This window comes from Ascaphus truei, chromosome 7 (genome assembly GCF_040206685.1).
Source record: "Ascaphus truei isolate aAscTru1 chromosome 7, aAscTru1.hap1, whole genome shotgun sequence".
Lineage (NCBI taxonomy): Eukaryota > Metazoa > Chordata > Amphibia > Anura > Ascaphidae > Ascaphus > Ascaphus truei.
Genome location: NC_134489.1, coordinates 83,832,291 through 83,860,017, shown reverse-complemented (window position 1 = coordinate 83,860,017; position 27,727 = coordinate 83,832,291). Strand labels below are relative to the sequence as shown.

The 27,727-nt window shown below is 40.6% G+C and overlaps 1 protein-coding gene across 11 annotated transcripts in view; it reads right to left on the bottom strand.

Annotated features, from left to right (window-relative positions):
- RBMS1 (RNA binding motif single stranded interacting protein 1) overlaps positions 1-27,727 on the bottom strand; it is a 207,456-nt gene that overhangs the window by 66,577 nt on the left and 113,152 nt on the right. For 9 of the 11 annotated variants that reach the window (XM_075609259.1, XM_075609263.1, XM_075609260.1 and 6 more), the window contains exon 2: positions 20,384-20,562. In XM_075609259.1, the coding sequence (XP_075465374.1) occupies positions 20,384-20,562 (179 nt within the window). The remainder of the gene's footprint in view (positions 1-20,383; positions 20,563-27,727) is intronic. The other 2 variants (XM_075609256.1, XM_075609266.1) reach the window with 1 other exon arrangement.

Here is a 27,727-nt window from a genome sequence, read left to right as displayed (position 1 = left end):
AACAGGCTGACTCCCCTTGTTCTCACGGAATACGCAAAGCAGAGCACATCTGAAAATGTAACAAAGTCCAAAGGATAAAGTAAAATGTGAAAAATAATGTAAATAACACCTGCTCTATCCCTGGTAATTCAAATAAAGTGCTTTATTAAATAATCTAAACCATGTGTTTTTAAAAGAGACCATTTACTACTCAGATTTAACTGAACGTGTGTCGAGTGAGTTTTGGAAAGAATCAGACGTTCAACTGGACACAATGGGTAGCAGTTTATAGCAACAACCCCCCACCCGACCCCTCAAAAAACATGACATGTTAAAAGAAAAGGCTCAGCAGGTTCAAGGGGTCCTGTGAAACCCAATGGTGGTGCTTCCAGCACCAGGTAACTATCTGGTTGTCTGTAAAATGAACTGTGGGTTTTGCAATACATTACTAAGCATTAACATATGTCTGACTGGGTCACCAATAGAAATTCTCATGCTCAATATAATGGCTGCCGGGCAACAAATTGAGATAACAGCCAAGTAATGCTGAATAAGAGCTAAGAATGATGAATTCTGCAGTCTGTAGGATAGCATCATGCAGAAGTCCCACTTACTCTCAGCCTGATTACCAACAGCCACCTTCTAGTAGGAGTTACACCAACGGAAGCCAGGATTTCTGCATGCACAATTATACAACACTAGCTAACAAACACATACTCCATTGCACAATGTGTTGCCTCTTATAGAAATGCATCATCTTCTCCGGTATCAAATGTCTAAAGTTATGACCCAAGTGGTATAATTTCTGCCGAAAACCATATGTTGGGTAAAACCACTAAATATGTGGGCAGCACAAGACAGACTGAAAAAACAGTGCAAGAGTTTCCCAAGTGAGATACCAGGATAGCAGGATTCTTAGGCCGCACTTATAGACGACGACGCGGCAAAACAATGTATTAGATCCGTCGCGTGTGCTTATAGTAGGAGCGACGCGACAGCGCGACAACTTGGTTGCGATCGCTGGAAGCCAATTAAATTTGATTTTTTTCAGCGGCCGCAGTGTGACGCCAGCGTCGCTGTGACAATAAACGCGGCCTTACTCACTGATTTCTTAGTGCAGCCTCTTCCGTTTATTAGAGAGCAGTGAAGAATGTTTCAGGTCCCATATGGCCCTTCATCAGGTATTCATTTCTTCATCAATTCACTTGCTATTTTTATTTTACAAATCAGACGCGAGATTAACGAATCTGAATGCTCCATTCAGCAAAACTCACAGATCCTATTGTTTTCTTACTAAACTGGGCTCATACATATAACTTTCAGACTTTGGGTACTCGGAGTGGTTTAAGCGTTTCTCATGGGAACACCAACTCCATCAATATACTCAAATAAATCATTTTATTTCAAAATACACTTTATTTACTAATAATTTTAGTGGAACTAACAATATGTAAAAACACTACCCTCTGTTATGGGAGATCACCACCATATCCTGCAGGCCAGCAATTAGTATAGTGCCACTTTCCATTAAAGCAGCAAAACGTGAAAAATCCTATGTTTTTTGTTGTTAATAATTAAGTTCTGTAGTATTAGATCAGTCATTGTCAACCGGGGCGCCAAGCATCCCTCAGGGGTTCCGCGAACGCCAGATGGAGGGGGGGGGGGGAGGCGGAGAGCTGGGACAACTCTCCCTGCTGTCCCATGCAGCAGTGACCCGGAGAATCCCTCGCTCAGCAGCAGCAGCCGCCTAGTCACTGCGATCCATTCTCCTGTTGGCGCCGGAAGTCTTCAACTTTTGGCTGACAGGAAGAGAGAGCTGTGCACCGGCGTGCTGACTAAAGGAGCGTGTGTGTTTCTCAAGACTGAGGGGGAAGAGTGTAAAGGGGAGAAGAGAGAGGGAGTGTAAGGGGATAGAGCGTGACGGAGAGAGAGAGAGTGGAAAGAGCGTAAGGGGGGGCGAGAGCGTAAGGGGGGGCGAGAGCGTAAGGGGGAGGGGAGGTTGAGAGTGTAAGGAGTAGGGGAGAGAGCATAAGGGGGGTAGGGAGCAAGGATGTAAGAAGGGAAAAGAGAGATGGGAGGGGGGGGGGGAGAATTAAGAGGGTTGGGATTCCCCAGAATTTCAATCTAATTCCAGGGTCCTTAACGAAAAAAAGGTTGCAAAGAACTGTATTAGATCATAATGTCTGCATTTTATCTTTAAACTCCTAATGCCATTTTTAATGATTTTTTCAATGTACTGATCATTCTTTGGCTGCTACAGCAACTATTTAGCAAGTCATATCCACTTCCTCTTTTGAAACAGCCTCTCGCACACCTTTTTGAGCTCAGCCATTTGGCAACAAAGTCTCACCAACAGATTATGTTGCTGTGTTCCAAACAGCTTATTACTCTGAAAGTTGTAACAATAATGTTACACTTAATAATAATGTTACATATCATATGCAGCACAAAGTTAGAAGGCGGCCATTTGGTTAGTCACACAATCAGGATTTTTACAGATTTATAACAGGAGCACCAAATGATTGCCAGTTTAGGTAAGAATGTAGAATGATACATTGCCACATGCTTTATATATACAACAACAAAAAAAAGAGAGGGAAAAAAAGGTGGTGGTGGTGGTGGGGGGGGGGGGGGGGTGTAACATTGTCAATGCAGCAAACACTGACATATTTCCTAGTTAAAATGTATTTCACAGAACGAATGTATTGCAAGGTGCCCATTACTTTTGTTACCAGTTCATGATTTAAATTACTGTTTTAGCGGATTCTTCAAAAAGAATGCCAGTGTACGTCAGACCACCAATAGTAACGAACTCAGAGAGAAAGAGTTAAAAGGTTATTCAACCATTTGCTGTCTGCTCCTAACAAATAACAGGAAGTATTCATATTTCAGCCCGGTGCAAATGAGACAGCTCAACAGGAAATCAGTTACTCAGGTCTTCAAGAAAAGGGCACCATTTAGTATGGTTTACTACTAATAGACATCAAACTTCCAATCCCGACTGCAAGTAATATGTAAAAGTCCTATTCTAAAAAATGTAAAGCAATAAAGTGAAGTCTTATAGCAGGCAAATGAGTTGCCAAGAGGTTCTCTGCATTGGTTTTATTGACATTCATTCCCCTGTGAGTTTCCCAATCGGAAGGTATTGTATGTCTTTATTTATATAGCGCCAAAAGTGTACTCAGCGCTTCACAAAGAATACAGCACAGGGAATTATAATAATACAATAAGTGCAGCAAAATCAGACAATAGGAAAGGACATCCCCGCCCGAAGAGCTTACAATCTAAGGTCCGACTTAAATAAAGAAGCATTTACTAATTGTAGAACTCTGTACACTTGAAGAAGAAACCTATGACATTTTGAAAGCTCTGCACACTATAGTTTCCTCTACTAAGAAGCCTAGAGGTTCCCGGCTGCAAAACGTGGGCGAAAAAAAATGCTCACTGTAAAACATTGATTAAGGGGCCTATGCAGAGAGCAGCGCTATTTCGAAATTCGCCATTTTTTGGAGAAAATCGCGCAGAAAGCAGCAGAAAATGGCGAGTTCCGAAAAACGCGCCAATTTTTCTTTTCTATTTGTAAAACTCGCCTCGCGGCTGGCGAGAACCTCAATCTCGCCAGTTTAAAAAATATCCGTATGCAGAGAGGCGCGAACGGCATCTAGCGGCTGTTCGCGCCAATAAAATGGCGCGATTGTCTCCGTTTTGCCTCGCCAGAAAAAACTGCCGCTCGCGGCCATTGCAAAGGGAAAAAAAAAGGCGCGAATTTGTTTTAACACATTTCTGAAGCGCGCATCTCGCCAATTTAAACTCGCCACACGCATCCATGTTAAACATAGCAGAATTCGCACTTTTCTGCATATGGAGATTAAAACTCTCCAAAAAAGCTACTTTTTAATAAATTCGCCAATTTTAAAATTCGCTGCTCTCTGCATAGGCCCCCAAATCGGGTGCAGTGTTTTTGCATTCGTTTTGCCCTGATTTTGCCTACATTACCCACCCTAAAAAGGTTCCACAATTTACATTTCTCCAGAACCAAAACAGCTCCTTCTGGTTTCAGGTAACGGCAGATTGTGATATATACGCGGATTGCTGCTGCGCACAAGGCAGGCAGTGAGTGTGGTGGAATCTCCCAATTGTTTCTTCGCACACTAGGTCAGTATTTGAGGAAATACAAGTTTCCGATGAGAACATAAGAAGAACATGAAATAATTTTCGGAGCATCCGCATATGCTTTAATATAAAAGAATTCCACTATCCACCATTAAAATAGACTGCCTAAAAAACAGAGCGAATTTAATTACCGCATTTTAACTGCTACCAACTTAAAAAGAACCACAAGTAAAAACATGAATTGGGTCAGTCGTCAGATTTAAAATAAGGAAAGATGATGCACTGATGATGGGCTTATTTTATCATTTGCACCCATATTTTATTGCCCTAAAATGTAATATAATTTAAAACCAGTCAATGCAATTTTATTCTTGTCCTTAATAAACAGAAAACATTAAGGTTTTATACTGATCTTCTTAAATCTGTTCAAAATTATATACATAGTGAAAGCAGTTTCATTTATTGTTTTTTTTTATTATTATTATTACAGAATTGCATCATGGGGTCTCCAGAGCTGAAATGTGTTAATTTCAGCTTCCCGAGGTATTTACCTCCGTCAGTGGTGTCGGCATCTATGCAGCCAGGAAACTGTGTGCCTAATAAAATGGCAGCTTACATGTCTTGCGTCCCAATAGGAAGCTGTGACATCATCCGTTGTGGCTTTTATTGGCCAGCGTGATCGGGACATTTAAACAAGTATGTCTGGAAGCAGGGGGCCCCCAGAGTTGTGAATAAACAGTTCAGCGGGGACACCTGCTTCAATGCTGTAATAATACAAATAAAACCTGAATTTCTGCTCTAAGTGAAATTCTCGTGTAGCTTACATAATTTGGAAACTATAAAGTTTCAATGATTAGGCTTGTTTTCAGGCTTCATATTCTTCTTAAAACGATTTTGAACATTACCCATCTTTTTTGCGGTTTTGGTTTAAAAGCACAAGCTATACAGCAATATTTACTTATAGATGTAATATTATGCATTATCTGAACTGCTCCTTTAGGAACCGGACAGTCAGAAGGGTAACAATTGCACTTCCTTCTATTATGTGAAAACCCTCATAAGCCAATAAAAGAACAATTTTCAACTGGCAACAACAGGGTGAATTAGAGATTTAATTTCCTTTAACCCGTCGGTGTGGAAGGGGTTACAAAACATTGTTAATGCAAAAGCCCTTTGTCAGTCAAATACAAACGGCTTAGAATAGGTCTATTCAAGCCTTGAGTATGTATTTAGTGAGCCATTGATGTGTACACATTTAACAAACTGAATGACTTCAATGACACAAATGTGTCAGCTGGTAGCATTAAGAATAACAAAGGTTTTCCTTTCTGTATAGGTTCAATACTCCTGAATGTGACCTGTACATTAGCAATGCTATGGAATACAAAGTACGACCCATCGAACGGCTGAGGTGCATTTCGGTTTATATTTTTCTCCACTATAACAGAGAAGTATCACCAGTAACTTCCCCGGTGCGTCACTCAGGAACAAGAGGGTCCCCCACACAGCTAGGGATAAGTGAATCGTTCACCACATTCAAATATGCTGCGTATGTTAGGATTCCTTTCAGCCGCAAATATTCGCGGCGCAGCGTAAAACAAAATGCACATTCGCCTTTGTTGCAATGCGTGCAACACCGCTGAACGCTATGTGCACTTTTGATTCAGAATGTGTATACATTAGTTTGCAAACGGGATGACATTCGATTCGCCACCCAGAACCTTCAGAACCTGAATTATACATATCCCCCTTGTTTGAAAGGGGTTTGAGGGGATATATAGATGGCTATAGCTATATATAGTACAGCTCAACCCCGTTATAACGCGAATCCGCTTATAACGCGATGCAAGCGTGGCTCCCAATTTTCGTATTTATGAATACTTTACAACTCGATTATTGGTATATTAAATACTTTATTGTAAAATGTATACATTATTTCTAACGCGATCCGCTTATAACGCGATGTGATTCTTTGGACCCCAAGCACAGCGTTATAAGGGGGTTGAGCTGTACTTGGGACTCTAATACACATTCGCAGGCGGATGTTATAGCATTCGTGTGAAGGGGAAATGACTGTCCAAACCACCTACAAATATCCGTCTGCGAATCTAATTTTGTCCCAAACCCAGCCAAGAACTTGTGGCTCAAACTGACACAGATTTTCGCCCATCTCTTCCCGCAGCAGAACACAATGAGGCTCAGCTCCAGGGGACTCACCAGTTACTATCTCGTCAATATAAATTAGAATTATAGACAGGACTGCAGCTTTACAAACTCCAGCGTGCAGGTATTTGATTGTTTCTTAACCATATAATGAAACCTCCCTCTAGTGATGTTCAGTTTTTCTGTATTAGATCAAAGTCCAACTTGGTGAGAACATAAATGTAATCCAGTACAACGTAACATCCAAACATTGTTTTAACCAGTTTCTCAGGGATTTCTGTACTACAATATCTGATGCCTGCTTCTCTGAATTCACCACTGCATGAGTTCAGTTTCTCAATATCACCTACCCTTGCTGTCTACAATACAAAAAAAAACCACTACAAGCTAGAACCACCCTCTTAAATAAATCAGATGCCTCTATTTTACCCTCTTAGATCTCAATTGAGGGGTCTCTGTGATTCTGTGTGACACACATAAAAACTAATTTTACCATTTCATTGTTTAACAGAACCAGACTAAACAATTATTTTTCATTTGGGCTCATGTTACATCATCATATCAAATTACTCTAATTAGGAATCACGTGACCTTGTCCTACATGGCTAATGATGTGCCCTGCTTTCCTTAAAGCCGATCATAACCTCTGCTGTGAATCACCTAAAGCAAAATGTTATTACAAAAGCCGGGAAGATAGGGTTTCAGAAGAATATACGGAAGGCATACAAGTGGTTCTTGCTTACTGAAATGTAAGGGCTTCATTCTGATAGCAGAAACCGTTGCGGTGTGCGAGATTGTGGCAGATGCAAGTGACCACTTTTGAAAGTGAAAGTAGACCATTTGTCTACATGGCTTTTCTAGGTAATGTTTACATGGTGGTCTAGATAAAGAGGATCTGAGAATAACTGTTGCAGGGTGTTTTCCAATCAGTAAGGCCGGATTTATTTAATGGGCTGTATTTACTAGGCAGTCTTTTGCCATAAGGCACGTTCCAGAGCAGGAAAAAGCCTACAGAATGTCTCACACCAAAAGCCTGCTTAGTTAATATGGTTATTAACTTGAGTGGGTCTTGAGTGCCGAGACTTATTTGTTTAGTAAATTTGGGACGGGGGCAAACATTTGATATGCTTTGAACACTTCTTTTCCTTGTCAGTAAAGTTTTCAGCCTTAATCAAATTAATAGGTACGATAACTTACCTGACGAGAATCAAACGCTTTCACAACATATTGAATAGGGGGACTATTTCTATAGCCTTTAATTATCTTCAAGTGCTAATTGCCCAAAGTACTTTTAGAACCCCCAAAGAATTCCATGCTAAAGCTGTAGTTCCACTGAGCAACATACTTTTACAGCTATGTTGGAGTGAAATTTCGAAGCCATGCAACACTTTCTTGTTAGATAATTCATTTTGTGATTAAAAATATTTGTTTTTTTACATTTAGATCCAAGTGCCTAAGTCCATTATCTGGATCTACCCCATTAAACATGACACGGCCATTGATTTAGTACTACTTTCATTAATTGTAATCCTATACTTAAACATTTTATAATATCCAATAAATTGTTATTTTTAGTCCCCAAATAACACCTATTTGTGATGTGGACCATGATAACCATCTCCAACGTGAACAGATACCACTTAAAAAAGAATACATTCTTAAGGAACTCATACTGTAGGCTTATTGAGACAAGAATACCACAGTGATTTCACAGTTGCAGGAATCTGTCCTAAATTAATAAGAAACACTTCCAAAATCCACAATGTTGGCCATTTTTAAGGCAAAGCTAAAAATATGATTTCACATCATTGTTTTCTCACAACGGATCACTAGTGAGGATTGCAAATTAACGCATGAGATTTAGAAAAAGTATAGGGAAAAAAGCCCAAATACAGAATGCCACATTTATCCATTTCTAAGAACCTTGGGTTTGATAAAAAACTGTGGAGTAATAGGCCTTTCTGATCGGGAAATCAATACTGCACTTTAAAGCAGTGCTACAAAGCTCCTCGTTGCCCACTGAAGGCACAGACTGCTAAATAAAATATGAGGCTAAGAAATAGCCAGAAAATAAGGAGTCTGGGTGTCGGCCTCTTTTGTCAAGAACAAAGAATTGATGTTTGTTGGAGAAGCCGCTTTCAAGTCACTGGTCATAGAAGTCTGCAGAATGTAATTGTCCCTATGGTACAATTATAAAATGCCAACTGATAGCATGTTGGTAATTTTAGGTACTCAGTAGGTTAACAATATTTTAGTCATGTTTTTAACTCTCTCAGTGCTAGGGGAGAGAGACGACACATTGGAAAGTAAGAGAACCTGAATGGATCCGTGTTCCAAGGAGTTTGAGAGAAATCTCGACAACTCTTTAGTGTTGACGTTAAAACCAAGTCGGTGACAACCTATTGGTGTAGTTTAGGTTGCTGATAAAAAGGCGTGAAAACCATTACAACTATATCCATATCACACAGCTGCAATAACGTGAAAATGCGTCATGGTTTTTTATTTGACATTGCTGCCAATGAAAAGCACACCGATTGACAACATGCTGTTTTGCACGAGGCTTTATTCCCAAGGTATCGAAGATAGTAGAGCCGATTTGATAAGTTAATCACTTTTATTTAAAAAATATTTGGGGTATATTCACTTGAAAGGTTGTTAATGAGCGATGATGGTTATTTCATTTGTGGATAAACCCCCATATACTAAGTCAGAGATGCCACCCTATGGCTATACATCATCTGTCATTATACCTTAAAGCAGGAGTGCTCAGCTCCAGTCCTTAAGCCGGCCCCCTATCCCCCCAAACAGGTTAGGTTTTCAGGATATCCCAGCTTCAGCAGAGGATCAGTCAAAGACTGAGCCTCTGGTTGAGCCACCGGTGCTAAAACGGGATATCCTGAAAACCTGACCTGTTGGGGGGCTCGAGGAATGGAGTTGAGCACCCCTGCCTTAAAGAGCCCAAAGTGACCATTTTTATGACAATGACAACCGGAAGCCCTTTACCTATACGGGCATTCATGGGTGAAATGGAAATACCAGGACTGTCTCCACTCTCCAATGTTTTGTTGAGAAGCACTCGTCCTGTATGATTGAAGTTGTCTGAGATGTGTATCATGACTCGGTAGTATCCGGTGTTTTAAATGTTACAATCTTTTGCAGAGGGGAATGAATACCAGTTACGATTGTTTCTGAATTCTTAGCACTTGATTCCTTCATTTCTTTTCAAGGGACCACAAAATAACGCCCCTGTGCCCAGATCCATAAAATGGTGCTAAACTTCAGCATGCTTTAACCCCATTCTTATGAATGGGAGCCAAGGCATGATAAAGCTTAGCACCTGTTTGTGGACCGGGCCCTTCTAGGACCCCTCTTCCTGACACTGCTGGTAGTGTATTACAGCAGGGGTGCGCAAACTGGGGGGCGCGCTAGTTGCAGAAGCCCCGCGCTCTTCCCTACTGCATTTAAATTAAATGCCGGGGGATCGCGTGAGGCCTCTGCAACCTCAACTTACTGAGATTCAGACAGCTGTGTTGACGCTTCGCCATGGCAATGCGGGGGTCATGTGACATGACGTCCCATGACCCCGGGGCATCATTTGACGCCATGAACAGAGGTAAAGGGGGCGCGAGCACTGGGGGCAGCAGGCAGGGGGGCGCAGCTGCATAAGTGTACGCACCCCTGTATTACAGGATACTGCTATTAATGTGTTACTAGGTTTATGCTACCATTGCTGTTTCTTACATAATATTCATAATGTGCAAATCAATATTCAGGGCAAGTTAACATTTTCAGGGCCAGGGGGTACCAGGGAGTAGTAGCTGTTACAGGACCCCGTTTTTAAGACTATTTGCACCAGAGATTAAGGTGCTGTGTTAAAAAAGGAACAAATTGTGTGAATTTAGTACTTGAATCTCTCATTACATTCCCTATAAACGGTGCAGAGAAGATGTGGCGTTAGAACAACAACATATAACCACAGTGAGTGCTTTCTGCTTATAATATACGGAAATTCAATAACCAGGCAAGAGTTTTGTTTGCATTATGAAGATTCAATGTTCCATCCTAGAACAGAACAGTGGTCTGCAGGGTAATTATCTCTCTAATTGTATTACTTTAAACCAGCTGCTGTCCTAGCAGTAATGCAATTAAATGTCTATCTTGTACCCACTGCAGTGATTAAACAACATGTTAAGGCAGCGGTGGGCAACTCCAGCATTCAAGGGTCAGGTTTTCAGGATATCCCTGCTTCAGCACAGATCAAAGACAGTCACCTGTGCTGAAGCAGGCATATCCTTAAAACCGGACCTGTTGGTGGTCCATGAGAATTGGTGTCGCCCACCCCTGAGTTAAGGTCATAAGTGGAGAATAAAAAGGGTTGGACGCAAAATTTTATTTCTTATACATTTTGAAAGAAACTGTAGTAGAGTATGATTACCAATTATAGCTCGCCCATTCATCACTATCCCCCCTCCAACACTGAAAGGGTTAAAACGGTTTATTTAGTGGCCTACGGCTGATTAATTAATACCAAGTAGGATTCTGCAACACTTCATAAACACGTTTACGTTGTGCATTGTGGCCCAGTTCAGTGCTGCTCCAGTTTAACTTATCACTGAAAAATTATCCTTTTTGCTGCCATGTTATACTGCAATTTGCACCTAAGGGGTTAGTGGACCAACACATGAGTTCTTCACAGATCAGCTTTCGGACCTCATGAGTCTCTTCTCTAGATGTCTTCTATTCACTGAAGTGTGACAGCTGTTATTACTTATTAACAGCCATTCAAGTGAATGGTTGTTAACAAGCATTCATATTGGACTTGCTGAATACACCGATAGATAAGCGGCAAGGCCGTAGCTGTGTGCTAGGTTGGAAATTGTCTTCATCTGGAACAAAAGCAAGATGAATAGAGTGGGAAAGTGGTGATGGATACAGCAGACTTACCAGCAACGTACAGGTCATGACTGGCTTTTTTATTCAGCTGTGTAAACAGCAAATGAAAAAAAGGCAGCTATGCAAATGCATCAAATACAATAATCGCAGTATAACTATTCCCATTCCTGAGTAGCTCACACATTCAATGTCTTCTCCTTTTGGGGAGCTTATTGAAGCCCCAGTTCATGACTTCACAGATCACTGAACAGGGGCCTAGGTCTGACATCAAGTGATTAAAAAATAAAACACGGCCGCTCCTTGTTCTATTTAGTGTTCAATGACAATGAGTGACCGTGTATAAATACATCGTGAATAAATATATGGTGAAGTGTTCACAGCTCAAAACCAAAATTAACCCGCTCAATGCTCAAACTGACAAACTAAATGCCCTCTGCCAAAAAAAAAAATAGTCCAATGTGACAATAAGGGACACTAAAAAAGTGGTATGGGGACAATTTAACAATATGCATGGATAGGAAAATAGAAAACAGGACGGTTTCTCAGGATCTTAGGTGGATTCTTTCATGCACTCCAGTGCAATCCACTGCAATTACCACTCCATACAATCAAGCAGTATATGCAGAGAGGAGAGAAATGAGGAACACCGTGCTAATCAATAGGCTTTTATATAGGGAAAGTAACGCAGTTCTCTTTACACTCACACTTTCCCAGATCTTTAAAGCATTTGGTGTACAAATAGCAGCTCTCCTGGTGTTTAGAGGGTTGCGATGCCTTGCTGCTAATAAACACTACCAGACGTGGTCTGTGGACTGCCCACGTCGACCTTTACGTCTCACGGTGTTTGCAGCTGTATGCAGTCTCCCCTGTTCTACTCCACTGATCCGCTGTCCCCTAGGCACTCAGAGCTCAGCAGTCTTCGGCAGCTTCCAACTCTACGCGTTTCACACGTTTGCTTCCTCAGGAGTCTTTCCTGAACTGTGTTCCTTTCCCTGCATACAAGCTTATTGATTTGCACTGTGTTCCTCCTCTCTTCTCTCTGCATACGCCGCATATTGGGAGGAGTGGTTGTTGCAGCCGATTGCACTGGAGTGCATGAAAGAATCCACCTAGGATCCTGAGAGACTTTCCTGTTTTCTATTTTTCCAGCCATGCACATGGTTAAATTGTCTCCATATCACTTGTTCACAGTCGCTTACTAACAAAGTGAGCCGTATTGAAACTATGAGCACAAGACAACCTAGCCAGACCGCTTTCAGTCTCTGTGCTTGGGAACTTAGGCTCAGTACATTTAATACAGACTAGTAACTCCTTTCCTGTCTTAGGCCTCGTTCAGGGTGCTGGCTTTGGAGGGAGGGCGTGCTGCCGTGCGTGCTGCCGTGAGAAACAAAGTATTCAATTTGAAAACTGGTTTTCAGGGTAGCAACCGCCCTGTCTCCGAGGCCAGGAGTTGAAGCTGACTACAGTTTCAATAAACGAAAATTTCGTTTTTTGGAGCTACAGCAGCGTCACAGGGACCAAGGCAGCCAATGAAATCATTCTTCAGAATGATTTCATGACTGCAACTTGGATACTTACCCTGCCGTGTGTAACCCCGCCCCCTCCCCAACGCTGAAAAGTCTGCTGGGGGATAAACACAGATCGCCCAGCAAACTGCAGCACTGCCTCCCTCACGCCCTCCCTCTGAGTCCTGCAGCTGACACCCTGAACGAGGCCTTAAGGAGATCTCAGTCTCCCAAATTGGACAGCTTCCTTGTAGTAGTTTCTTGCCTCAGGACCAGAGATGGAAGCTTACATGCAGACAGTTAAGTAATGTTACTCTGCAGGCAAAGTGCCCTTTCTGGATGATTTTATTAGATAAAACTAGCTGCATTGGCAAATTGTGTCCCCAAAAATAAAAAAACTCAATCTATGTTGAATTACTCAAGAGATCCTTCATAACCCTGCATTGTCCCCAAATTTCAGGAGTACTCTCTCACCGAATGGAAGCAGCGTAAATGTAAAATACTTTCAAACATACTTGAAATGCCATGAAACAAACAGTAAAACTAACAGTTGAATGAGTTACATGTGGTGGGTGATTTCCTGTTACTGCATGACCAAGGGTAGATAAGTGGCACTCCTCCTTTAGATAAGTCTCTTATAATGGTCTTGCTTTGCCTTTCCCTGACGGTCACTTTGAAAGCAAACCAGAAAAAAAGAGCTGAAGCAAACCATTCGTTTGCCATTGGTTAATCTAGTAATCGAGTATTCAATTACATACTTACCAGGAGCAAGTTGCCTTTTGTCCTTCTCATGCTATGCCTGACAGTATATGCAAAGGGCCCAATCAATTGATGAAAACTAAAGTCCTTTTGTTGTCATGTTAATATATGGTGAATATAGCGTTTATTTAGCTCAAGTACACAATCTCTGGTGCTAAGGGTAATTACTACTGCTGGAATAATATTTTCCTTTAGCCAAGAATCAAGTCAGCAAACGTAAGTCATGTCTGAGCAGACTCATTTGTATTGCAGTATTCTGCATTTGTCATATCAGCACTGCACTGAATTCTATTAAAATGCTCATATATAATTTTATTAAAGAAAAATAAAATACTAGAGGGAAAAATATATATATTTGATCAAATTAGCAATATAAAAAAGGAAGAACGTTTAGTTTTTATACATTGATTCAGCTACTTTAGTGCTTATTATCGCGCCTAGCATGAAAAGGATTTAACCCTATATGTGCCGGAGGGGTTGTGCCACCAGAGTGCCATACCCCCTTCCGCACTTCGTTTATTAGATGGCCAGATCGTTTCCAGTCCCTAACAACAACTGGAATATGAAATCACAGGGCCCCTGAAGTACCAGCCCCCGTGACATTGGGCTAAATTAGGGGTAGTCAACTCCAGTCCTCAAGAGCTATCAAAAGGTCAAGTGTTCAAAATATCCCTGCTTCAGCACAGGTGTCTCAATCCGTGACAACTGAGCCACCTGTGCTGAAGCAGGGGTATCCTTAAAACCGGACTTGTTGGTGGCCCTGGAAGACTGGAGTTGACCACCCCGGGGATAAATGAAAAGGCACCCAAATGGTTATGTATTTGCAGAATGGATATGTTATTTCAATGGCAATGTTTATGAAAATAATGTCTTATTGTATGCGATAAATATTATTTTATTAAGTAAAATAAAATTATTTATGACTGTTAAAGCAGCAATCCCCTACCCTACTCCCCGTGTGAAACCTATGTAAGTGTAATCACTACATTATTAATATCCTGCCCCTGAGCATTTCCTGGATGTATTTATTTTTCTCATGTTTTTCTAGCGTCAAAATCCTGACTCTCTTAATTTCTAGCTTTTGAGGTTACCCGTTAACCTGTAGACTCTCACTGGGCTCTAGGGAGAGCTCCATTTTAACCTCTTGACAAATAATATTTCAAATGCTTCCATTTCCTGAACGGAGCAGATGTAAAAAATAAAAACAGCGCTGAAAAGGAGATGAAAAGATCTCTTAAAGTAACAATGAAAAAAAGAACCGCCCACAGCAATCAGCGCGGACTGCTGCTTTACCACCCAATGTATGCATACAAATGTAACACATTGGTAGAGACCCACAGATACGGTGGAAATTCATGATCTCTCATTTTAGAATACATATATACACACACCAAGGGTTATCAAAAGAGCAAGATGAGGACAAAAAGGAAGATGGGAGGATGAAATCAGAAAATTTGTAGGAGCAAGAGAGGCATGTAACTGCAGTACCTGGAAAAGCATTGGGCGGCCTTCATCCACCAGTGGATCAACAAGGGCTGCAGATGGTGACAAACATTCGTTAGGAGAATGATGATGGGATGGAGCGCAATCTTTCAAGGGAACCTCCCATTGTTCATCAAGAGGAAAGTTTTTGACCAGTGTATTCTGCCCGTGCTCACATATGGATGTGAAACATGGACCCTAAAAGATCAATCAGAAGCTTCAGACATCCGTGATCCCTTTGGCTCGGGCGCCAACCTAGCAGAAACCAGACAGCAGAACCATACTCTGGGAATCTGATAATTTCCTCTGCTATGTAATAAATTCTATTGATATTCAAGTGCCAAACAGAAACTAAACAGACAGCAAAGCCAAAAGTACCCTAAATAGGAAGCTAATTCAGAAGCTTCAGACAACTCAAAGAAGTATGGAGAGACGCATGCTGGGTATTACCAGAAGAGACAGGAAGAAGAATGAATGGGTTCCAAACCAAACAAGTGTGACATCATCACAAGGGTGAGGTTAAAATGACAGTGGACCCAACATATTGCAAGAAGAAATTACCATTGTTGAACAAAGATGGTACTCCACTGGATTCCAAAGGAAATTAAAAGACCAAGGCAGCGACCAAAAGTAAGATGGGAGGATGAAATCCGAACATTTGTTGGAGCAACGTTAAGAGAGCCTTGCAACTGAAGTACCTGGAAGATCATTGGTGTGGCCTTCCTACAGTAGTGTACAGTATATGTATATGTATGATAATGCAGCAGTTGGCACTCCAATAGTTCAAGTAGGTGTAGGTGCTTGTCCCATATAAATGTAGTAGAAAAACATATCCTAAAGGAAATGAAGAGACAGCCCTCTGTGGTAATCCAAAAAATTGTATCCAAACACAGAGGCCCAACATTTTGGTCCTCAAAGAGTGACCTTCTTCAGGAGGGTGCTGCACTCCGCTGAAGAAGGTCCCTCTTTGAGGACCGAAACGTTGAGTCTCTGTGAGTGCCATTTTATATCTAATATATAATTTTTTGGATTACTACAGAGTGCTGTCTCTTCATTTCCTTTGGGATATACTTTTCTATGTATATGTATATGCAGTGGTTGACAAATCACCAAAAAATCTACTCGCCACCTAGTACCAAACGTGTGCTGCTTGGGCCAATATTTACTTGCCCGGGGGTTAAATCCACTCGCCCGGAGCGAGCAAATGTATAGGTTTGTCGAACACTGTGTATATGTATATAACATACAACCATTCTAATAAGAATTCATTTTTATAAATACTAAACACAGACATGTTGAATCGCTGCAATAATGAGTGCTTATATGCCTTGAAGCTGCTTTCCTGCGCGGGAGAAGACCTCAGCCCCACACTTATTTGAATGGAGCGGACCTTTTCTCCAGGTCTGCACAGTATACCAATAAATAAGGCTCTAAACGAGATGAGGTGACTTGCCCAATGCCCTTATGGGCTGGCAATGGATCTTGAACTTGCCTGTTTACAGGACAATGTCTTAGCAAATGAGCTGCTGTACTGCAGGGCATCAATTCATAAAACACAGCTATGTGCCGCTGGCTCCTTTCCAATATGCGGTGAAGCTACTTCCCTGTGGTAGAGAAGATTTTTGTCCCATTCGTTTGAATGGAACTGAACGCTTCTCCAGCACTGGGACGTGGCAGCATATTGAAACAGGGCGGTTGAAAAGAGAAGTGAAACCGTGAGCGAGACGCGGGGAGCAAAGTGTCAGTAGATTTTAATGCTTTCACTTCCCTGATTGATACTCCAAAATTCATTATTTATTTTGCATAGCCGTAGGTAGCGGAGGGACAGAGGATTACAGTAAAAGAGCAATGGGAGGGGGGTAGAAAGCAGGGAAAAGGCTATTGATGTAAGATTTGGGGCGACTGATCAAAGAAGGGATCAAGCTGTTTATATGGAAAAGGTCAGCTTGTCTGTAGAAAGAACAGAGGAAAAAAAGCTGCTGGCAGGAAAGCAATTGCGGGAGATGACAATTGGGCCAAGAGCCAACACACCAAGAAAAAAGTTCTAAGGCTATTATATGACTGATCTTCTGCTAACACAATACCCTAATAATGTTTGGACTTCATATGAATCAACATGTTCCTTTTACACAGTGATTCTCATACCCAGGATTTAACTTGTATCTTCGCAGGAGAAAGCCACATGTGTTTTGGGAAATGATTAGGATGCAGGTAACCAAATATTGTATGATCACAAATTCCTACTCGGCAGTAAATGTCTATGCTACACATATGTGATTTATTATTTACAAATGTTCAATTGAATATTACATGATGATTTTATAATTGGCATGCTCACCATGCTTTGCTTACATATCTGCAGAAATGAGAAATGTATCTATTGATATATTCCCCTGTTATCAGTATCAATTTATATAAATTTATATTCATGATGACATTGACTGATCATGCAATTAATTATTACCATTAATTATCTGTCACATAGTTGTCAACGCATCATCTGCTTTGGAGACTGGCATAAACCAGGGGTGCTCAACTCCAATCCTCAATCTCCCCACCCCAACAGGATATCCCAATCTTTGACTGAGACTCTGATTGAGCCACCTGTGCTGAAGCAGGGACTGATAGAGCTACCTGTGTTGTAGCGGATATCCTAAAAACCTGTCCTGTTGGGGGGGGGGGGCTTGGGAACTGGAGTTGAGCACCCCTGTTATAAACAACATGACTTCTGGTCACCAAAACAGCCTGGTTCCAAATGATTTTGGTTATGTACGCACAAGTTTGTGAAGCACGGTCTTTATGGTCATTTCATACACTTTGCCTAACAATTTCATGCCTTTGATTTCAATTCTATTTCTTGTCACAACTCATTCCAGTATGGAGAAGGTTTCTTGTTATGCTATTTCAAGCATATGCAATGTTAATATTTCTTTTCCTGCATGACTGATGATGTGTCTGGTTATACACTGTCATTCTAATAACATATGTAATTTTAATTCAAGAACTCTGTACTTACATTTGTGCATTTAACTCTGTTGAAGTGCAGATTTGAACTGTTCTGGTTAGTAGTTTCTATTTGAAAACAGACTATACATCAACTCCTCAACCGTGTGGCATCGCCAGTAAAGGATTTCCATCGTGGGGGGCACAGCCATATTTAAAACTTGCAATTAATATACATTTACAGCACACTGTTGCAAATAGATTGGCTAAATATAGTTTTTAGAAATGAAGAATTTTTAGAAAGGAAGAATTAAAAGATAATAATGTACCTTTTCCCCATTTTTTATTTCATTTTTTTCGGACTCATACCGCTGGGTATTGACTTTATGGTAGGGATACATTTAGCTTTAATAAAGGCTATTGAAGCTTGATTCGTCTATACAAGTCAATAGTAGTTGGTGCCGGATAGCATTCAGACACGTCTTTCCGTGATCACTTTGGCTCGGGCGCCAACCTAGCAGAAACCAGACAGCAGAACCATACTCTTATTATCTGGGAATCTGATCATTTCCTCTGCTATGTAATAAATTCTATTAATATTCAAGTGCCAAACAGAAACTAAACAGACAGCAAAGCCAAAAGTACCCTAAATAGGAAGCTAATTCAGAAACTTCAGAGAACTCAAAGAAGTATGGAGAGACGCATGCTTGGTATTACCCGAAGAGACAGGAAAAAGAATGAATGGGTTCGAAACCAAACAAGAGTCTGTGACATCATCACAAGGGTGAAGAAATTAAAATGGTAGCAAACCGGACATATCGCAACAAGAAATGACCATCGTTGGACAAAGACTGTACTCGACTGGATTCAAGGAAAATGAAAAGACCAAGATGACGACCAAAAGTAAGACGGGAGGGTGAAATCAGAAAATTTTAGGAGCAACATGAAGAAGAGAGCCTTAGAACTGCAGTACCTGGAAGATCCTTGGGGAGGCCTTCATCCAGCAGCGGATCGACAAGGGCTGATGATGAAAATACACACACACACACAAATATATATAGTACCCACACAAAAAACCTCTTGGTTCTAGTCTCACTGTACTCATCCCTTTCTCAAGACAAGGCATTGAACTACCTTCCTATGGAATGTAGTGTAAAACCTTGTTTAAATGAATTATTATCCCCATTATCAGAAGCTTATAATAACTTGTGACTCATATCGTGGGCTGAAACATAAAATATTTGGTCAGCGTCCTGGCCAAGTTTGCAAAAATGTGTGTTGCAGCCCGAGGAATAAAAGGATGCAAAACACCATTTTATGTTATAAAAATTGCCAATGTATTTAATTACAAGGTATGTTCCCTGTGCCACCTGTTTATAAAAGCACATCCTAATATTTCTAGCTTTTACCATTCCAGAGATATACAAATTATGTTGCCGTATGTACATAATCTGCACTGCTGCTCAGACACTTTGCTTGCTAGCCTCCCTGGCAGTGAAGGTTTTCTTAAAGCGGTTTTATTATTTTTACAGTATAAAAGTATTTTTGGTAAAGCACATCACGAAGTAGAAAAAAACCCATGGAAATATGCACAAGGAGTCATTCTGCTTTGAACACGTAAAGAAGAAGGTGAGATTTCAGCAGTCTAGCAGCTCAGGTAAACAGTAGACACATTTAACTTGATGGAATCGGCTAGTGAGTCACTAATATCACAAGGAGGAGAGGGATTGGACAGGAATTGGAAAACTGACTCACGTTTAACCTTAAACAGGATGCATGTGGCGTGGTAGTGATGTGGCTACAATGTACCTGATAATGGCATTTTACATCCAATTTAGTACACAAGATTTTAAATACAAAAACTACTAATTTGATGTTAATTTAAGTCATTTTAAACGAGTCATCTGCTGTTTTCAGATATTTTAACAAGTATAACTTTTATGGAACAGGATCTTTCAGCATACAAAGTACTAGGAAATACTGAACATATTGATCTATCTTGTTAGTGCATGTTTTGTTAAAGAGTTTAAATGTAATTGCGTGTTTAATAAAGGTATGTCCATGCATTAGTGGTATGTTTTATTTGTAGCTGAAAGATACCAAGTATATTTGTACATATTGTGCTTGTCTTCTTTGTGTAATGCCAATAAAGCAAACGGTTTAAGCCAGGGGTGGCATACTCCAGTGTTCAAGGGCCACCAACAGGTCAGGATTCCAGGATATCCCTGCTTCAGCACAGGTGGCTCAGTCAAAGAGTGAGCCACCTGTGCTGAAGCAGGGATATCTTGAAAACCTGACATGTTGGTGGCCCTTGAGGACATGAGTTGGCCACCCCTGGTTTAGGCTGCATATAAGAGAACTTCTGTCTGCACCTGCATTTTGTCACAAACATGAAAAAGAAAGACAACTTAATTTCTCTCATTAAATACTTCAACAGTGATTTCACAGAGAAGACAGATAGATACATGGACAGCAAACCAACTTTTTTTCTCACCAACAAGAGGAAATATTAATAAGATGGGGGGGGGGGGGAAAGAGAGACTTACGGCTGGCAGAGTTTCACCAGGTCCTGGTCTGTGGTGTTCGGGGGCAGTCCTCGGATGTAGAGGTTTGTTTTGCTTAACTGATCCCATCCTGAGCTGCTGCTACTGCTGCTGCTGTTGTTGTTGCTGCCGGTCGTGTTGGGGCTAGGAGGAGCCATGGGGTGGGCAGGTACAATGGGCTGCTGAAAATTAAAGCAAAAAGGTCCCGTGAACAAACATCTCTAGAGGGATTTCTAACCGTATTACACATTAAAGCTGCGTTGCGTTTTTACCATTTTATTACATGATTGAAACAGGGGGTCTCCAGAGCTGAAGTGTGTTAATTTGAGCTCCCGGGACCCCCTGCTTCCAGACATAGTTGCCCTTGTAGCGGTGCTGGTATCTCTGCAGTCAGAGAAACTGTGTGCCTAACATAATGGCGGCTGTAACAGGGACTTATCACTGTTTGAGAGGAACTGCCTCTAAATCCAGCACACAGGCAATCAACCAGACTCCACCTGGCTGATTAGCACTCTTAAAAAAACCTGATGTGAGAAACAGGAGATAGATTCCTTAGCTCACATTTGGGCTGACCGAAAAGGTTAAAGAGAACTTCAGAGATTTCCTTAGCCCACAACTGGGCTGACCTGAGGAAAATATGATGTCATGATGCACACAAAAGTACTGTATACTGACAGTAAGACAAGGGGACAAGACCACCTGGACACAGAGAGTGCCATAGCACAGAAGGATGCTAACCCAGGAGAACAGAGAGGCCTTCCCCTACAGCTACAACAGAAACAGATTAACAGCTACCCACCCAGCTAGAAAGGGCTGGAGTGAAGGTTTTGTTATTCTTTAAAGTGGAGTAGGCCTTTATTTTGTTTCTTTTTGTATGTTTTGCCATGTTAAAGGTACAGGCGCAATAAAGCCAGGATTTAATTTCACCCTAATCGGTCTCCATTAAATGTACCTCTGCACACATCTCTTACAGCGGCTTTAAATATCCCATGGGCCAATAGGAAGCCAAGACGTCATCCGTTGCAGCTTCCTATTGGTCATCGTTTTAAACTTCACAGGAATACCAGCACCCACTACGGAGGTAAATCTCTCTGGAAGTAAGGGGTCCCCAGAGCTGGAATTAGCACTTCAGCTCTAAAGACCCCCTGCTTCAAACATGTAATTTAAAAAAATTATCATTTATATCACACTGAATGTTCTGCTGCTCTAAAATTACATTCTGAACGTCTTTTGTTATACGAGCCATCCATCCTCTCTGAACAGCAAGGGGAGTGACCTACTGTTGGGAGCAATTGATTTGGAATAGAAAGATCCTGGTTTTAATTGCAACATCAACTCCTCACCTTGGTGAAATCTATTGATTTCCATGTGCCCCAGGCACCAAACGTGGCACACTTTCATTGTGCCAGCAAACTTGACTTTGGACAGCACAGCACATATAATCAGCATCATATAATCAGCATCATATAATGACATATTACTTGGTACTGCTAGTGTACACAGTGCTTCACATACTGGAGTATGCCCTAAAAAACTTTGCAGTCTCATTTCGCACAGGAAGATAAATGGACTTATCCTAGGTCATATTGGACTGGCACTAATGCAGAGCCTACCATATCATAAGAAATTATCCTTTATCTCTCATTTTTAACATACCAACATATTTTACAATACAATGTCTGATGGATGACAGAACATATGGCAACTGCTCAAATTCTGATGTATTTAGCATTTTAAGTCCTATTGTTTCTTGCCCAAACTGGCATAAAAAGCATATGATATATATAAACACACACTATCTGGCAAAATAATGTTTTGAAACATAGCAATTATATTTGAGACAGTATAACCCTATAAAAGGAAGAAAAGTTTCCACCTACTCATGACTGATGCATCAGCTCCACTTTCTGAACAGTTTCAGTGTGAGCACCATTCCTAGCCCATATATATTTAGGAGTCTATGTATAACTCTATAGAGGCAGTAACATTATTTTCTGGGTCATGTGTCCATTTTAGTGGCATGGTTACTAAAAGTACTGGATGCACTCCAATGAGTCACGCATCATTTTTAGTACAACAGCTACTCAAAATGACACACAGGCACACAAATACTGTACACAGGTCAACTAATTATGCACCACTGCATCACAGCTGAATAGAGCATGCTCACTTTAGGTTCCCAAACACAGAGCGGTTCTGAGTTGAAATGGTCATTGAGGAATAATGGATCTCTATGCAAAAATAACGAAGACCTTTGTGTTTTTCTCCTTACATCACACACACACTAAATGGGCAATTTCATGGAAATATTAGTCATGTACAACATGAGAAAAACAAAGTAGGCAATTTGTAGATTTTTTTTTTTTAGCCAACTACCTGCTGTTTGGAACACCGCAACATATCTGTTTTTGATACTTTGTTGCCAAAGGGCAGAGCTCAAAAAGTTGTGTGTCAGATCGGTTTTCAAAGAGGAAGTGAATATGACTTTGTAAATGGTTGCTGCAGTAGCAAATCATTAAAAATGGCATTAGGAGTTAAAAAAAAACTAGGTTTTTCATGTTTTGCTTCTTTAATGTACTCTGTCATAGTAGCTTTCTTTGTTTTATGTGATCAAAGTTTAAACGTTTCAGTGAAAGTAAGTCTCTGAACCATAACTGTCCATTTCCGTACTTGAATGGAAATGTTGGGTTAATATATATTTTTTTGTTTCTAGGCATGAAGACAGAGAAAGAGAAGACAGAGAGGAAGGAACAAATATTGCTTTTTGTTCGTGCTAACGATCCCTAAAAATAAAAAAATTAAATCTACAACATAGCAATGCTTTCAATTGAGACTGGTTTTTTTTACGTTTTAGACTCACGTCATTCGAATCCAGGCCCACACATTCTCAATATTTCAATTATCCCACTTTCTAAAGACTTCCATTCTGAGATGGCAACCCTAGTATGCCTCTTAACAGCCAGAAGCGATACATAGCAGCTGACATTTAGAATGCTGGAAATAAATTATACTTACAATGGCAGACTTAACTCAAGCTACAATCGATTTTTTCTTGGTGCTTCACGTGTTACAATGTATATGTCATTTATATATGTGTCCAGTAAGTGAAGAAAATAGATGATTTTTATAAAGCAAGGTTTCAAAAGGTACAAAATGTAAAAGGGATGAATCCATTTTGCACCAACTGATTAAAATCTCTACAAAAAGACACCGATCTCATCTCTCTGCTTTTTTTCCTTACAGAAAGTGTTGAGCTTGAAATATTGTTGAATGCTTCAACGGGGGTATCTCAAAATCCTGACTGTTTTCTTCTGCAAGTGTAATAATGAATCACATATTGAGATCGCCCAATCAATGTCTTCGCTGCCAGTGCAAGTCCAGTAATGTTTTGGGACTGCAGCACCTCCCTCTCATACTGTTTCTATGTATGGGTGAAGCACTCACCTAGCATTGACCATGTATGTGATATTTATGAAAATAGACTAATTGTACAGATCTATTTATTGAAGGGGTAGTTCCGCTTCTTTAAAAAGGCAGGTCAACTTAGCGGGTCAAAACATGTTTATTTAACTCATCATTCAATTTTTCTAAGGAAGCCAATTACAATCAGTCAGGTCCGCGGCTAAGCCCCACCCCTCGGACGCGTCATGCACCCAACCCAGGGACGTGCGCGGATCCCTGAGCATAAACTGTTTATGTATTGTGCTTCCTGCTTTTGCCTGTCCCTGTGCCTGATCTGTGTTGTGACCCCTGTTCGTACCTGGACCCGTATCTTCTGTACCCTTGGACTTCGGCTTGTTTTTGGACCTCCGCTCTCTCCTCTACCACGGCTTACGGATAACGACCACTCTCCTCTCTCCTACCCCGGACCACGGCAAGTACCACGACCTACCCGAACTCTTCTACCCTGACCCGGCTACACGACACTGACTCTGCACTCCGGACCTGGTCCCGTGTTGTAGGGCGGAGGTTATATACATCCCCACCACAGCCCCGCGGTCTAGTCCAGTTTGTGGTGAGCACACATTACACAATCATCCCTTGATAAACCATCTTATTTCTATCTTTTGGGGGGGGGAGGGAAATCAAACAACTTGTCGGAGACATTGGATACAAGCATTTCAGCCACTTATGTTTAGAAGTTTGACTAATGATAACATTATGATTATTTTTTATTTATTTTTTTTTATTTGAGTGATGGGATCATTTGCCAACCCCCTCCAAATGATTTGTGTACCATGGAAATGCAAAAAGTTTAAAAACTATTTGGAAATTACACCTACATTTAACCTTTTTCCTGTAACTTGCCACTATCCTTAATTTACTTTCATCCTAGGTGGGCCTGCCGCCCTTGAATGATCTTCAAATATACTGTACAGAAGTCGTCTGTTTTCAGCTGTCTTTTTTTTTTTTTTACGCAATATACAGATTTTTTTTTTTTTTTTAAATATGTACTTATTCGTACAAAATTAGAATTAACCTGGCTGCTTAGGCCCCTCTCACTTAGTGTCATTAATAAACCTAAAAAAAAAAAAAACCTTCTCAGAAGATCAATTATGATGAAGATATTTTTCTTACAGGACCCATTGTACAGTAGTTTGCACAGAAAACAGTTCTTGGCTGCCTAGAGGAGGGGACAAAGTGGCAATAAACAGCAGGAGTTGGAACACGAACACGCTACTTATTGCAGGATTTGGGCCTTTTAAAATAAAAATCAAACACACCAAGGAAATAAAAATAAGATTGGTAATCTGCTTTAAAGGGCATCGTGCGGGGCTCACTTTCTTAATAGGTCCTATTGGGTGAAATGCACATTTAACCCGATATGTCTGATTAAGTGAGCTCAATGGCATGCTCTTTAAAGCAGATTACCAATCTTATTTTTATATACAATTTCTCATCACACACACAAAACACAAAACACACACCTGTATTTCCCATTTCCAAGTCTGCCCGTGCAAGACAACAGAAACGGTTGCATGTTAAGCCACAGAATTCTGGAGTCAGCACGTTTAGATATTGTCAGTAAGCAAAAAAGCCCATAGAACATAAAGTTAAAAAAAATGAGAGATTAGAAACACTTCATGACAATGAGCCCCGGGGGGTGAAAGAGCCGCCTGTGGGTCTTTTATTTCTAGGAAAAGTTGTACATATGAGATGCAGCACCGTGCAGCTACTAGTACTACGGGAGTGTCTGTGAAGCAGCTGCGCAAAGCTAAGTGTGACACTTATCAAGCAGTCTTCCATACCCCCAATCAGAATCAGCATCTACTGGTGGTTTTATCATTTATTTAGCATCTTACATACTGTATGTACATTTCTGCTTGACGAAGGTTATAACAGTTATTTAGGAAAGGTGCATCTCCCAGTTCAGAGGCCAATGCCCACTTTAATCTATTGCCTTTCAATGCTAACGCTATCACGGTAACGTGAGTAGAGTAACAATCGTAGAAGCAAAAGGGTTAATTATCCTATCATGGTTTGTAGAATGAAGGGATTTTTACTCTAATGTATACATTAATAGAGCCCCATTCTTTGGAGACAGCCGACTCTTAGCTGACAGCAATCCCTAAGGGCAGAAATCTGTCTGATGCAAAGTAGATAACAGATGACACATTTCTCCAGTTGCAATTAGAGAAGTGCGCATTTAAAGCAGCAATACTACACCCCCCCCTTTTTTTTAAATGTATTTATTATTTTTATATGTAAAGCATGTGACCATGTATAATTCTACATTCTTACCTAAGCTGGCAATCGTTTGGTGCTCCTGTTATAAATCTGTAAAAATCCTAATGTGTGCCTAACATAATGGCTGCTTTAGTCAGTGTAACTCAGCAGCTACAATGTATCCTTATATCACTAAGATAATATCATCTATTGTTACAGTTTACAGATCAAACAGCTGGGAGCATTGGCAACAAATGATCACAAACTGTAAAGTATTGCAAAGATCTTGCCCTGCTTGAGAAGTGGGCTAAAACCTGCTACAGAAATCAAAAGATGCTTTAAAACTCATTAAAAAGGGCATTAAGAGTGGAATTACAGGAAAACAGTAAGTAGAAAAAAAACAGGCAACAATTATCTAATACTACAGATCTGATTTAAAAAAACATAAGGCTGGGGCCATGGTGCCGCTGACCGTGCAGAGGCGTCCGCACGCTGAGCAATCAGACTGCCTTAAGGCAGTGATCGCATCCATGCGGCGTGCGGACCCGTGTTGCGCAAATAATCAGTTGAAACTGATTTTTGGCGCGACAGGCCAGTGCCGTGAGCGGTTCGCCCAATGAGGGGGAACCAGCTCCGTGACGCCCCTAGGCACGTCCCCTCCACCATGGCCAGGGAAAGCACCCGCTTCACTTCCCACCCACCGCGCAGGCGAAGCCACCATGGCCGCAGCCTAAGATTTCATGTTTTGCTGCTTTGAAGTGATACCGTAGCTGCTCATATAACACAATCTATGGATTCCCTAAATCTTCGTTCTGTAAACACTGAATAAAGTGCTGGATTCAAAAGTTGCTTGAAAAAAATTAAAAGCTCAGTTTAAAAAAGGAAAAAAAAAACAAAACACAGCAACAAGGAAAAACAGGAGAAAAACAGGTCACAAAAAAATTGTAAAATAAAGTAAAACAACATTTTATGTCTAATTGATGCTACAGAAAAACTGCTAACTGTATACATGTTGTCAAATGTTTCAGCTTCTCTCTTTGCACATCAGCCATTAGAAAGTATAATTTTGTTAAATTTTGTTATTTTGTAAGACCACATTTCTTTTAAAGGCTAACATGGTACTTCCCCCCACTTGCGGATCATTAGGAAGTAAGTAGGGAAAATAAAAGATTGTGAGGGGTATTTAATTATGAAATAAGGACGAAATATACACAGACTGGTCCTCATCATCAATTTATAGGTTTCTTAGACTTCAGATAAAAGTGACAAGATGCAGATAGCACATAATATATCAGCCTCGCTGCTTCCAGTTGACTGAACCTCGACTCCTGAGATGTAAGATCTATATTTCTTTGCTTGTTGACTGATGCAACAACCAGCTGTGGTCTTGAAAGGAGGAGATATAAAGAAGAGCCAAAAACAGGGACAGGATTTTCATGTCCTATTATTTCAGCATCATAGAAATGTCTAAAACGAGGCTAATGGCTAAAAACATGCAGTGGCTTTAAAACAAATTTTTTTTACAATTCTTTAGTTATTAGGTTGTTCGAAAATTGTGAGAAGGGAATAATATATTGGCTCTCAATAAGGAAAACAACAAACAATTAATAGCAACATGATATAAAAATGATACACAAATATCAGGGTAAAGAAAGCTAAAAAAGAGCTAGTGCTGTAAAA